The sequence below is a fragment of the Physella acuta genome, unplaced genomic scaffold, assembly GCF_028476545.2.
Source record: "Physella acuta isolate Inbredline_101_S28 unplaced genomic scaffold, ASM2847654v3 ptg000155l, whole genome shotgun sequence".
NCBI classification, from domain to species: Eukaryota; Metazoa; Mollusca; class Gastropoda; family Physidae; genus Physella; species Physella acuta.
Genome location: NW_026731674.1, coordinates 1,259,047 through 1,273,636, shown reverse-complemented (window position 1 = coordinate 1,273,636; position 14,590 = coordinate 1,259,047). Strand labels below are relative to the sequence as shown.

The following is a 14,590-nucleotide window of genomic DNA, read 5'->3' as shown; positions in this document are numbered from 1 at the left end:
ACATGTCACAACACAACTCTGATGGCGTAAATTTTATACTTTCGTGACTGTCATTTTACTCATTTTTATAGGCTTACTAACTACTAGACTAGACTGTAGCTAGAATACGATCTAGATAGTGTAGATAGACCTAGCGCGAGGTCTGAAAGTCACCAAAATAGTTATATATTAAATATTAGGAATATTATTAGGCAATATTATTATTAGGCCCTATAGTTAAAGTAGGGTAGACTACAACACTGCTACTCACTCACTGTGAGTGACTGTGTACTAGCTCTGAGTGTAACTGTCTCTCTCTAGTCTCTACTCTTGCTAGCCCTAGCCCTAGGCCTAGATTGTAGATTTAGATTTTAAATAGAGTAGAGATCGATCTAGATGTAGCAGTGATTGTGATTTATGTACTATTTTGATCTAGTTTAGTAGTTACGCACACAGCAATTTGAAGTATAAATTAGTAGGCTAGACTAAATAAATAATAACTAAATTAACTAGGCCTAGGCTAAATATTATATTATTATTATGAACGCCTAGCCTAATAAATACTGAATACTAAATAGTAATACTAAATAAATAGGGCTATAGTAAATAATAAATATAGAACTATTACTAGATCTATAGCCTATAGATCTAGAACAGATTTCTAGAAAATCTAACTGCAGTACATTAACCGAAATGTTGTAAATAAAATTGAAATGACTTCTGTGAAAGTAATCGTCAGAGTAAGGCCACTAAATTGTAGGTAAGTGCCAAGTGGAAATTGGGAATTGGAGTTGTAAATTTAAAATGATTAATTAATTTTGATCTCCGCTAGCCTAATAAATTAGTAATAACTATAGAATAAGCATAACTAACTATTGAAGTTTAATTTCAGCCTACATTAATTAATTTAATTATAGAATAAATATTTCACCCCTGGTGTATTTTGACAGTGAATCAAGTTATACCCCTGACCATCAGGAAGCCCAATCATTGGACCCCAGGTGCTAAGATAGCAGCTGGGGAACTCGAAGCACCTTGCCATTGTCCCACTGAAATTAAAATTTTTCAATGACAGAAACCGTAGTGGTAGAAAGGCCATTTAGTGGTAGAGAAAGGCCAACACAATGTTTTAAGAGGATTTCATCAATGCGTTACTATTTGTGTATTTTATTACATGTGACCTTGTTTTATTTATTTAAATGTGAACAAAGCAGGCGCTATATTTCTTTGATCAAACTTGTTGGGACATGGGCTTGTCCACACTACCACCCAGATGCCCCAGGGCATGCTGTTTGAAAGCCTTGAGTGTATGTTAATAGTGAGGTAGAAAAAAACGTGGAGACGTCTCTTAAGCCATCAGTTACTCTACCACAGGGGTGCCAGGTATGGCCCCTACTTTATCATCAGATGTCATGTGCCACTGTGTCAGTATGGTGCTCTTAAAACCAATGTAGGCATCACAGGAAGCCCAGTGTGATGCCGGGGTGCTGTGATTATAGCTGCCCACTGTATCCAGATTTATACATATATATATTACACATATATACATGTGTATCATATATTTATATCTCATATATATTTCTATATATATAAAATATATATTTATATCAATACAAACAAATCTTTATATATATATATATATATATATATATATATATATATATATATATATATATATATATATATATATATATATATATATGTTTGTATTTAGTGAGGAATATAACAAATTGTTTTTTTAGATCATACACATTGTATTACAGGATGGTCATATTTAGAAACTGCATGAGGGAACGATCATGTTTATGAACCACTGTATGAGAGAATGTTGCTGTTTAGAACCACTGTATGAGAAAATGTTGCTGTTTAGAACCACTGTATGAGAGAATGTTGCTGTTTAGAACCACTGTATGAGAGAATGTTGCTGTTTAGAACCACTGTATGAGAGAATGTTGCTGTTTAGAACCACTGTATGAGAGAATGTTGCTGTTTAGAACCACTGTATGAGAGAATGTTGCTGTTTAGAATCACTGTATGAGAGAATGTTGCTGTTTAGAACCACTGTATGAGAGAATGTTGCTGTTTAGAACCACTGTATGAGAGAATGTTGCTGTTTAGAACCACTGTATGAGAGAATGTTGCTGTTTAGAACCACTGTATGAGAGAATGTTGCTGTTTAGAACCACTGTATGAGAGAATGTTGCTGTTTAGAACCACTGTATGAGAGAATGTTGCTGTTTAGAACCACTGTATGAGAGAATGTTGCTGTTTAGAACCACTGTATGAGAGAATGTTGCTGTTTAGAACCACTGTATGAGAGAATGTTGCTGTTTAGAACCACTGTATGAGAGAATGTTGCTGTTTAGAACCACTGTATGAGAGAATGGTGCTGTTTAGAACCACTGTATGAGAGAATGGTGCTGTTTAGAACCACTGTATGAGAGAATGTTGCTGTTTAGAACCACTGTATGAGAGAACGGTGCTGTTTAGAACCACTGTATGAGAGAACGGTGCTGTTTAGAACCACTGTATGAGAGAATGTTGCTGTTTAGAACCACTGTATGAGAGAATGTTGCTGTTTAGAACCACTGTATGAGAGAATGTTGCTGTTTAGAACCACTGTATGAGAGAACGGTGCTGTTTAGAACCACTGTATGAGAGAACGGTGCTGTTTAGAACTACTGTATGAGAGAATGTTGCTGTTTAGAACCACAGTATGAGAGAATGTTGCTGTTTAGAACCACTGTATGAGAGAATGTTGCTGTTTAGAACCACTGTATGAGAGAATGTTGCTGTTTAGAACCACTGTATGAGAGAATGTTGCTGTTTAGAACCACTGTATGAGAGAACGGTGCTGTTTAGAACCACTGTATGAGAGAATGTTGCTGTTTAGAACCACTGTATGAGAGAATGTTGCTGTTTAGAACCACTGTATGAGAGAATGTTGCTGTTTAGAACCACTTTATGAGAGAATGTTGCTGTTTAGAACCACTGTATGAGAGAACGGTGCTGTTTAGAACCACTGTATGAGAGAACGGTGCTGTTTAGAACCACTGTATGAGAGAATGTTGCTGTTTAGAACCACTGTATGAGAGAATGTGAAGTGTGTTTGTGTTGAAGATTTGGTCCAACTGTGAGAGAGAGCTTGGCATACCAACAAGGCAACAGCTGGTGCTAGTGTGTCACTGATCAATGTACCCTCATGTCATACAACCCAATCAATCCATTTCTGCCCTACACAATATTGTAGGCGCACAGATTTCTACAGTTTCTCATTCAGAAGTTCTTGTGTCTAATCTACAGATGACTGAGAGAATGTATGGTCAGATGACTTAGAGAATGTATGGTCAGATGACTGAGAGAATGTATGGTCAGATGACTTCGAGGTTTGGTCAGATGACTGAGAGAATGTATGGTCAGATGACTTCGAGGTTTGGTCAGATGACTGAGAGAATGTATGGTCAGATGACTTCGAGGTTTGGTCAGATGACTGAGAGAATGTATGGTCAGATGACTTCGAGGTTTGGTCAGATGACTTAGAGAATGTATGGTCAGATGACTGAGAGAATGTATGGTCAGATGACTGAGAGAATGTATGGTCAGATGACTGAGAGAATGTATGGTCAGATGACTGAGAGAATGTATGGTCAGATGACTGAGAGAATGTATGGTCTGATGACTTAGAGGTTTGGTCAGATGACTGAGAGAATGTATGGTCAGATGACTGAGAGAATGTATGGTCAGATGACTGAGAGAATGTATGGTCAGATGACTGAGAGAATGTATGGTCAGATGACTGAGAGAATGTATGGTCAGATGACTGAGAGAATGTATGGTCAGATGACTGAGAGAATGTATGGTCAGATGACTTCGAGGTTTGGTCAGATGACTGAGAGAATGTATGGTCAGATGACTGAGAGAATGTATGGTCAGATGACTGAGAGAATGTATGGTCAGATGAGTGAGAGAATGTATGGTCAGATGACTGAGAGAATGTATGGTCTGATGACTGAGAGAATGTATGGCCAGATGACTGAGAGAATGTATGGTCAGATGACTTAGAGAATGTATGGTCAGATGACTGAGAGAATGTATGGTCAGATGACTGAGAGAAGAGAGAATGTATGGTCAGATGAGTGAGAGAATGTATGGTCAGATGACTGAGAGAATGTATGGTCAGATGACTGAGAGAATGTATGGTCAGATGACTGAGAGAATGTATGGTCAGATGACTGAGAGAATGTATGGTCAGATGACTGAGAGAATGTATGGTCAGATGACTGAGAGAATGTATGGTCAGATGACTGAGAGAATGTATGGTCAGATTACTTTGAGGTTTGGTCAGATGACTGAGAAAATTGTATGGTCAGATGACTTTGAGGTTTGGTCAGATGACTGAGAGAATGTATGGTCAGATGACTGAGAGAATGTATGGTCAGATGACTGAGAGAATGTATGGTCAGATGACTGAGAGAATGTATGGTCTGATGACTTAGAGGTTTGGTCAGATGACTGAGAGAATGTATGGTCAGATGACTGAGAGAATGTATGGTCAGATGACTGAGAGAATGTATGGTCAGATGACTTCGAGGTTTGGTCAGATGACTGAGAGAATGTATGGTCAGATGACTTCGAGGTTTGGTCAGATGACTGAGAGAATGTATGGTCAGATGACTGAGAGAATGTATGGTCAGATGACTGAGAGAATGTATGGTCAGGTGACTGAGAGAATGTATGGTCAGATGACTGAGAGAAGGTATGGTCAGATGACTGAGAGAATGTATGGTCAGATGACTGAGAGAATGTATGGTCAGATGACTGAGAGAATGTATGGTCTGATGACTTAGAGTTTTGGTCAGATGACTGAGAGAATGTATGGTCAGATGACTGAGAGAATGTCTGGTCAGATGACTGAGAGAATGTATGGTCAGATGACTGAGAGAATGTATGGACAGATGACTTCGAGGTTTGGTCAGATGACTGAGAGAATGTATGGTCAGATGACTTCGAGGTTTGGTCAGATGACTGAGAGAATGTATGGTCAGATGACTGAGAGAATGTATGGTCAGATGACTGAGAGAATGTATGGTCAGATGACTGAGAGAATGTATGGTCAGATTACTTTGAGGTTTGGTCAGATGACTGAGAAAATTGTATGGTCAGATGACTTTGAGGTTTGGTCAGATGACTGAGAGAATGTATGGTCAGATGACTGAGAGAATGTATGGTCAGATGACTGAGAGAATGTATGGTCAGATGACTGAGAGAATGTATGGTCAGATGACTGAGAGAATGTATGGTCTGATGACTTAGAGGTTTGGTCAGATGACTGAGAGAATGTATGGTCAGATGACTGAGAGAATGTATGGTCAGATGACTGAGAGAATGTATGGTCAGATGACTTCGAGGTTTGGTCAGATGACTGAGAGAATGTATGGTCAGATGACTTCGAGGTTTGGTCAGATGACTGAGAGAATGTATGGTCAGATGACTGAGAGAATGTATGGTCAGATGACTGAGAGAATGTATGGTCAGGTGACTGAGAGAATGTATGGTCAGATGACTGAGAGAAGGTATGGTCAGATGACTTCGAGGTTTGGTCAGATGACTGAGAGAATGTATGGTCAGATGACTGAGAGAATGTCTGGTCAGATGACTGAGAGAATGTATGGTCAGATGACTGAGAGAATGTATGGTCAGATGACTGAGAGAATGTATGGTCTGATGACTGAGAGAATGTATGGTCAGATGACTTCGAGGTTCGGTCAGATGACTGAGAGAATGTATGGTCAGATGACTTCGAGGTTTGGTCAGATGACTGAGAGAATGTATGGTCAGATGACTGAGAGAATGTATGGTCAGATGACTGAGAGAATGTATGGTCAGATGACTGAGAGAATGTATGGTCAGATGACTGAGAGAATGTATGGTCAGATGACTTCGAGGTTTGGTCAGATGACTGAGAGAATGTATGGTCAGATGACTGAGAGAATGTCTGGTCAGATGACTGAGAGAATGTATGGTCAGATGACACAGAGAATGTATGGTCAGATGACTGAGAGAATGTATGGTCTGATGACTGAGAGAATGTATGGTCAGATGACTGAGAGAATGTATGGTCAGATGACTGAGAGAATGTATGGTCAGATGACTGAGAGAATGTATGGTCAGATGACATAGAGAATGTATGGTCAGATGACTTAGAGAATGTATGGTCAGATGACTGAGAGAATGTATGGTCAGATGACTGAGAGAATGTATGGTCAGATGACTGAGAGAATGTATGGTCAGATGACATAGAGAATGTATGGTCAGATGACTTAGAGAATGTATGGTCAGATGACTTAGAGAATGTATGGTCAGATGAGTGAGAGAATGTATGGTCAGATGACTGAGAGAATGTATGGTCAGATGACTGAGAGAATGTATGGTCAGATGAGTGAGAGAATGTATGGTCAGATGACTGAGAGAATGTATGGTCAGATGACTGAGAGAATGTATGGTCAGATGACTGAGAGAATGTATGGTCAGATGACTGAGAGAATGTATGGTCAGATGACTGAGAGAATGTATGGTCAGATGACTTAGAGAATGTATGGTCAGATGAGTGAGAGAATGTATGGTCAGATGACTGAGAGAATGTATGGTCAGATGACTGAGAGAATGTATGGTCAGATGAGTGAGAGAATGTATGGTCAGATGACTGAGAGAATGTATGGTCAGATGACTGAGAGAATGTATGGTCAGATGACTGAGAGAATGTATGGTCAGATGACTGAGAGAATGTATGGTCAGATGACTGAGAGAATGCATGGTCAGATGACTGGAAAAATCAGGGTGGTCCAAAAGGTCACTCAATGCTTGTTTCCTCACAGAGAAGATGGACTGTCCAGTCAGATCATCATCCAGATGGATGGAAACAAAACACGGATCATTAACCCAAAGGTTATATTTATTTTCTTTGATCTCATTCGGTGGATTCAGTTTACAGTGGGAGGTGGTGAAGTTGTTGCCCCTGGTAGAGTTGTTGCCCCTGGTAGAATTGTTGCACCTGGTGTAGATGTTACCCCTGGTGTAGATGTTGCCCCTGGTGTAGATGTTGCCCCTGGTGTAGATGTTGCCCCTGGTGTAGATGTTGCCCCTGGTGTAGATGTTGCCCCTGGTGTAGATGTTTCCCCTGGTGTAGATGTTGCCCCTGGTGTAGATGTTGCCCCTGGTGTAGATGTTGCCCCTGGTGTAGATGTTGCCCCTGGTGTAGATGTTGCCCCTGGTGTAGATGTTGCCCCTGGTGTAGATGTTGCCCCTGGTGTAGATGTTGCCCCTGGTAGTGTTGTTGCCCCTGGTGTAGATGTTGACCCTGGTGTAGATGTTGCCCCTGGTGTAGATGTTGCCCCTGGTGTAGATGTTGCCCCTGATGTTGCCCCTGGTGTAGATGTTGCCCCTGGTGTAGATGTTGCCCCTGGTGTAGATGTTGACCCTGGTGTAGATGTTGACCCTGGTGTAGATGTTGACCCTGGTGTAGATGTTGACCCTGGTGTAGATGTTGCCCCTGGTGTAGATGTTGACCCTGGTGTAGATGTTGACCCTGGTGTAGATGTTGCCCCTGGTGTAGATGTTGACCCTGGTGTAGATGTTGACCCTGGTGTAGATGTTGACCCTGGTGTAGATGTTGACCCTGGTGTAGATGTTGCCCCTGGTGTAGATGTTGCCCCTGGTAGTGTTGTTGCCCCTGGTGTAGATGTTGACCCTGGTGTAGATGTTGCCCCTGGTGAAGATGTTGCCCCTGGTGTAGATGTTGCCCCTGGTGTAGATGTTGCCCCTGGTGTAGATGTTGACCCTGGTGTAGATGTTGACCCTGGTGTAGATGTTGACCCTGGTGTAGATGTTGCCCCTGGTGTAGATGTTGCCCCTGGTAGTGTTGTTGCCCCTGGTGTAGATGTTGCCCCTGGTGAAGATGTTGCCCCTGGTGTAGATGTTGCCCCTGGTGTAGATGTTGACCCTGGTGTAGATGTTGCCCCTGGTGTAGATGTTACCCCTGGTGTAGATGTTGCCCCTGGTGTAGATGTTGCCCCTGTTGTTGCCCCTGGTGTAGATGTTGCCCCTGTTGTTGCCCCTGGTGAAGATGTTGCCCCTGTTGTTGCCCCTGGTGTAGATGTTGCCCCTGTTGTTGCCCCTGGTGTAGATGTTGCCCCTGTTGTTGCCCCTGGTATAGATGTTGCCCCTGTTGTTGCCCCTGGTGTAGATGTTGCCCCTGTTGTTGCCCCTGGTGTAGATGTTGCCCCTGTTGTTGACCCTGGTGTAGATGTTGCCCCTGTTGTTGCCCCTGGTGTAGATGTTGCCCCTGGTGTAGATGTTGCCCCTGATGTTGCCCCTTGTGTAGATGTTGCCCCTGGTGTAGATGTTGCCCCTGGTGAAGATGTTGCCCCTGGTGTAGATGTTGCCCCTGATGTTGCTCCTGGTGTAGATGTTGCCCCTGATGTTGCCCCTGGTGTAGATGTTGCCCCTGGTGTAGATGTTGCCCCTGGTGTAGATGTTGCCCCTGGTGTAGATGTTGCCCCTGGTGTAAATGTTGCCCCTGGTGTAGATGTTGCCCCTGGTGTAGATGTTGCCCCTGGTGTAGATGTTGCCCCTGGTGTAGATGTTGCCCCTGGTGTAGATGTTGCCCCTGGTGTAAATGTTGCCCCTGGTGTAGATGTTGCCCCTGGTGTAGATGTTGCCCCTGGTGTAGATGTTGCCCCTGGTGTAGATGTTGCCCCTGGTGTAGATGTTGCCCCTGGTAGTGTTGTTGCCCCTGGTGTAGATGTTGCCCCTGGTGTAGATGTTGCCCCTGGTGTAGATGTTGCCCCTGGTGTAGATGTTGCCCACATGACTCTGTTGTCCGCAGGCCCCGAGCCATGCAAGTGAGGGAGATGGCAGCCAACTGAAGGTCAGAGAGTTCACATTTGACCACTCCTTCTGGTCAGTGGATGCCAATGATCTTCATTATGTCAACCAAGAGCAGGTCAGGAGAAAACACTACTAGCTTACATACTCAGCTCTCATCCTGTCCACATAAAGAGCCTTACACACCTGAGCTGTCATCTCCCTGTCCACATAATGAGCCTTACACACATGAGCTGTCATCTCCCTGTCCACATAATGAGCTGTCATCTCCCTGTCCACATATGAGCTGTCATCTCCCTGTCCACATAATGAGCCTTACACACATGAGCTGTCATCTCCCTGTCCACATAATGAGCCTTACACACATGAGCTGTCATCTCCCTGTCCACATAATGAGCCTTACACACATGAGCTGTCATCTCCCTGTCCACATAATGAGCCTTACACACATGAGCTGTCATCTCCCTGTCCACATAATGAGCCTTACACACATGAGCTGTCATCTCCCTGTCCACATAATGAGCTGTCATCTCCCTGTCCACACATGAGCTGTCATCTCCCTGTCCACATAATGAGCCTTACACACATGAGCTGTCATCTCCCTGTCCACATAATGAGCTGTCATCTCCCTGTCCACACATGAGCTGTCATCTCCCTGTCCACATAATGAGCCTTACACACATGAGCTGTCATCTCCCTGTCCACATAATAAGCTTAAAACACATGAGCTGTCATCTCCCTGTCCACATAATGAGCCTTACACACATGAGCTGTCATCTCCCTGTCCACATAATAAGCTTAAAACACATGAGCTGTCATCTCCCTGTCCACATAATGAGCCTTACACACATGAGCTGTCATCTCCCTGTCCACATAATGAGCCTTACACACATGAGCTGTCATCTCCCTGTCCACATAATGAGCCTTACACACATGAGCTGTCATCTCCCTGTCCACATAAAGAGCCTTACACACATGAGCTGTCATCTCCCTGTCCACATAAAGAGCCTTACACACATGAGCTGTCATCTCCCTGTCCACACATGAGCTGTCATCTCCCTGTCCACATAATGAGCCTTACACACATGAGCTGTCATCTCCCTGTCCACATAAAGAGCCTTACACACATGAGCTGTCATCTCCCTGTCCACATAAAGAGCCTTACACACATGAGCTGTCATCTCCCTGTCCACATAATGAGCTGTCATCTCCCTGTCCACATAAAGAGCCTTACACACATGAGCTGTCATCTCCCTGTCCACATAAAGAGCCTTACACACATGAGCTGTCATCTCCCTGTCCACATAAAGAGCCTTACACACATGAGCTGTCATCTCCCTGTCCACATAAAGAGCCTTACACACTTGAGCTGTCATCTCCCTGTCCACATAATGAGCTGTCATCTCCCTGTCCACATAAAGAGCCTTACACACATGAGCTGTCATCTCCCTGTCCACATAAAGAGCCTTACACACATGAGCTGTCATCTCCCTGTCCACATAAAGAGCCTTACACACATGAGCTGTCATCTCCCTCTCCACATAATGAGCCTTACACACATAAGCTGTCATCTCCCTGTCCACACATGAGCTGTCATCTCCCTGTCCACATAAAGAGCCTTACACACATGAGCTGTCATCTCCCTGTCCACATAATGAGCCTTACACACATGAGCTGTCATCTCCCTGTCCACATAATGAGCCTTACACACATAAGCTGTCATCTCCCTGTCCACATAAAGAGCCTTACACACATGAGCTGTCATCTCCCTGTCCACATAATGAGCCTTACACACATGAGCTGTCATCTCCCTGTCCACATAATGAGCCTTACACACATGAGCTGTCATCTCCCTGTCCACATAATGAGCCTTACACACATGAGCTGTCATCTCCCTGTCCACATAATGAGCTGTCATCTCCCTGTCCACACATGAGCTGTCATCTCCCTGTCCACACATGAGCTGTCATCTCCCTGTCCACATAATGAGCCTTACACACATGAGCTGTCATCTCCCTGTCCACACATGAGCTGTCATCTCCCTGTCCACATAATGAGCCTTACACACATGAGCTGTCATCTCCCTGTCCACACATGAGCTGTCATCTCCCTGTCCACACATGAGCTGTCATCTCCCTGTCCACACATGAGCTGTCATCTCCCTGTCCACACATAAGCTGTCATCTCCCTGTCCACATAATGAGCCTTACACACATGAGCTGTCATCTCCCTGTCCACATAATGAGCCTTACACACATGAGCTGTCATCTCCCTGTCCACACATGAGCTGTCATCTCCCTGTCCACACATAAGCTGTCATCTCCCTGTCCACATAATGAGCCTTACACACATGAGCTGTCATCTCCCTGTCCACACATGAGCTGTCATCTCCCTGTCCACACATGAGCTGTCATCTCCCTGTCCACACCTGAGCTGTCATCTCCCTGTCCACACATGAGCTGTCATCTCCCTGTCCACATAATGAGCCTTACACACATGAGCTGTCATCTCCCTGTCCACACATGAGCTGTCATCTCCCTGTCCACATAAAGAGCCTTACACACATGAGCTGTCATCTCCCTGTCCACATAAAGAGCCTTACACACATGAGCTGTCATCTCCCTGTCCACACATGAGCTGTCATCTCCCTGTCCACACCTGAGCTGTCATCTCCCTGTCCACATAATGAGCCTTACACACATGAGCTGTCATCTCCCTGTCCACATAAAGAGCCTTACACACCTGAGCTGTCATCTCCCTGTCCACATAAAGAGCCTTACACACATGAGCTGTCATCTCCCTGTCCACACATGAGCTGTCATCTCCCTGTCCACACATGAGCTGTCATCTCCCTGTCCACATAAAGAGCCTTACACACTTGAGCTGTCATCTCCCTGTCCACATAATGAGCTGTCATCTCCCTGTCCACATAAAGAGCCTTACACACTTGAGCTGTCATCTCCCTGTCCACATAAAGAGCCTTACACACCTGAGCTGTCATCTCCCTGTCCACATAATGAGCCTTACACACATGAGCTGTCATCTCCCTGTCCACATAATGAGCTGTCATCTCCCTGTCCACATAAAGAGCCTTACACACATGAGCTGTCATCTCCCTGTCCACATAATGAGCCTTACACACATGAGCTGTCATCTCCCTGTCCACACATGAGCTGTCATCTCCCTGTCCACACCTGAGCTGTCATCTCCCTGTCCACACATGAGCTGTCATCTCCCTGTCCACACATGAGCTGTCATCTCCCTGTCCACACATGAGCTGTCATCTCCCTGTCCACACATGAGCTGTCATCTCCCTGTCCACACATGAGCTGTCATCTCCCTGTCCACACATGAGCTGTCATCTCCCTGTCCACATAATGAGCCTTACACACATGAGCTGTCATCTCCCTGTCCACACCTGAGCTGTCATCTCCCTGTCCACACATGAGCTGTCATCTCCCTGTCCACACATGAGCTGTCATCTCCCTGTCCACACATGAGCTGTCATCTCCCTGTCCACACCTGAGCTGTCATCTCCCTGTCCACACATGAGCTGTCATCTCCCTGTCCACATAATGAGCCTTACACACATGAGCTGTCATCTCCCTGTCCACATAATGAGCTGTCATCTCCCTGTCCACATAATGAGCCTTACACACATGAGCTGTCATCTCCCTGTCCACACATGAGCTGTCATCTCCCTGTCCACATAATGAGCCTTACACACATGAGCTGTCATCTCCCTGTCCACATAATGAGCCTTACACACATAAGCTGTCATCTCCCTGTCCACATAATGAGCCTTACACACATGAGCTGTCATCTCCCTGTCCACACATAAGCTGTCATCTCCCTGTTATTCCAGGTGTTTTCAAGCATTGGAGAGGATGTGGTCCAGTCAGCATTTGATGGCTATAATGTTTGTATCTTTGCCTATGGTCAGACGGGCTCAGGCAAAACCTACACCATGATGGGTTCAGAGGTCAGTGCTCTGTAAATATCAATGCTAGCTATTCTTTCATGGAGTTCAATATTTTTATCTCCTATCTTTTATGTCCTAGTAAATGTTCTATTTTTTTTCTTCCAGGAAGATCCAGGTTTGGTACCCAGATATTGCAATGTAAGGCACCATCTGTCTGTATGTCAGTGTCTGCCTGCCTGTCCACTTGCCTGTCCACTTGCCTGTCCACTTGCCTGTCCACCTGCCTGTCCACCTGCCTGTCCACCTGCCTGTCCACTTGCCTGTCCACCTGCCTGTCCATCTGCCTGTCCACCTGCCTGTCCACCTGCCTGTCCACCTGCCTGTCCACCTGCTTGTCCACCTGCCTGTCCACACCTGTCCACCTGCCTGTCCACTTGCCTGTCCACCTGCCTGTCCACCTGCCTGTCCACCTGCCTGTCCACTTGCCTGTCCACTTGCCTGTCCACTTGCCTGTCCACTTGCCTGTCCACCTGCCTGTCCACCTGCCTGTCCACTTGCCTGTCCACTTGCCTGTCCACTTGCCTGTCCACTTGCCTGTCCACTTGTCTGTCCACCTGCCTGTCCACCTGCCTGTCCACTTGCCTGTCCACTTGCCTGTCCACTTGCCTGTCCACACCTGTCCACCTGCCTGTCCACCTGCCTGTCCATCTGCCTGTCCACTTGCCTGTCCACCTGCCTGTCCACTTGCCTGTCCACCTGCCTGTCCACCTGCCTGTCCACCTGCCTGTCCATCTGCCTGTCCACTTGCCTGTCTACCTGCCTGTCCACCTGCCTGTCCACTTGCCTGTCCACCTGCCTGTCCACCTGCCTGTCCACCTGCCTGTCCATCTGCCTGTCCATTTGCCTGTCCACCTGCCTGTCCACTTGCCTGTCCACCTGCCTGTCCACCTGCCTGTCCACCTGCCTGTCCACTTGCCTGTCCACTTGCCTGTCCACTTGCCTGTCCACCTGCCTGTCCACTTGCCTGTCCACCTGCCTGTCCACCTGCCTGTCCACCTGCCTGTCCACCTGCCTGTCCACTTGCCTGTCCACTTGCCTGTCCACTTGCCTGTCCACCTGCCTGTCCACTTGCCTGTCCACTTGCCTGTCCACTTGCCTGTCCACCTGCCTGTCCACTTGCCTGTCCACTTGCCTGTCCACTTGCCTGTCCACCTGCCTGTCCACCTGCCTGTCCACCTGCCTGTCCACTTGCCTGTCCACTTGCCTGTCCACCTGCCTGTCCACTTGCCTGTCCACCTGCCTGTCCACCTGCCTGTCCACCTGCCTGTCCACCTGCCTGTCCACCTGCCTGTCCATCTGCCTGTCCATCTGCCTGTCCACTTGCCTGTTCACCTGCCTGTCCACACCTGTCCACCTGCCTGTCCACCTGCCTGTCCATCTGCCTGTCCGCCTGCCTGTCCACTTGCCTGTCCGCCTGCCTGTCCACTTGCCTGTCCACCTGCCTGTCCACCTCTGAATGTACTACTACAATAAGCCACTGATTCTCTTGTTTTCTTTCACAGGCCTTGTTTTCCCGCCTTAGAGATAACCATTCAGATTCCTTCCAGATCTATGTCAGGTGAGTCACACATACCAGGTGAGTCACACATACCAGGTGAGTCATTGGGCAGTTGAGTGAGTCACACATACCAGGTGAGTCATTGGGCAGTTGAGTGAGTCACACATACCAGGTGATTCATTGGGCAGTTGAGTGAGTCACACATACCAGGTGATTCATTGGGCAGTTGAGTGAGTCACACATACCAG

The 14,590-nt window shown here is 46.0% G+C and overlaps 1 protein-coding gene across 5 annotated transcripts in view; it reads left to right on the top strand.

Moving 5' to 3' along the window:
• LOC131935710 (kinesin-like protein KIF16B) overlaps positions 1-14,590 on the top strand; it is a 69,577-nt gene continuing 54,987 nt past the window's right edge. The window contains exons 1-7 of one of the 5 annotated variants that reach the window (XM_059292260.1): positions 1-43; positions 575-739; positions 6,855-6,924; positions 8,864-8,980; positions 12,728-12,844; positions 12,950-12,982; positions 14,347-14,402. In XM_059292260.1, the coding sequence (XP_059148243.1) occupies positions 693-739; positions 6,855-6,924; positions 8,864-8,980; positions 12,728-12,844; positions 12,950-12,982; positions 14,347-14,402 (440 nt within the window). In that variant the 5' untranslated portion in view covers positions 1-43; positions 575-692. Of the gene's footprint in view, positions 256-574; positions 740-6,854; positions 6,925-8,863; positions 8,981-12,727; positions 12,845-12,949; positions 12,983-14,346; positions 14,403-14,590 lie in introns of all 5 variants that reach the window. The other 4 variants (XM_059292259.1, XM_059292264.1, XM_059292262.1 and 1 more) reach the window with 4 other exon arrangements.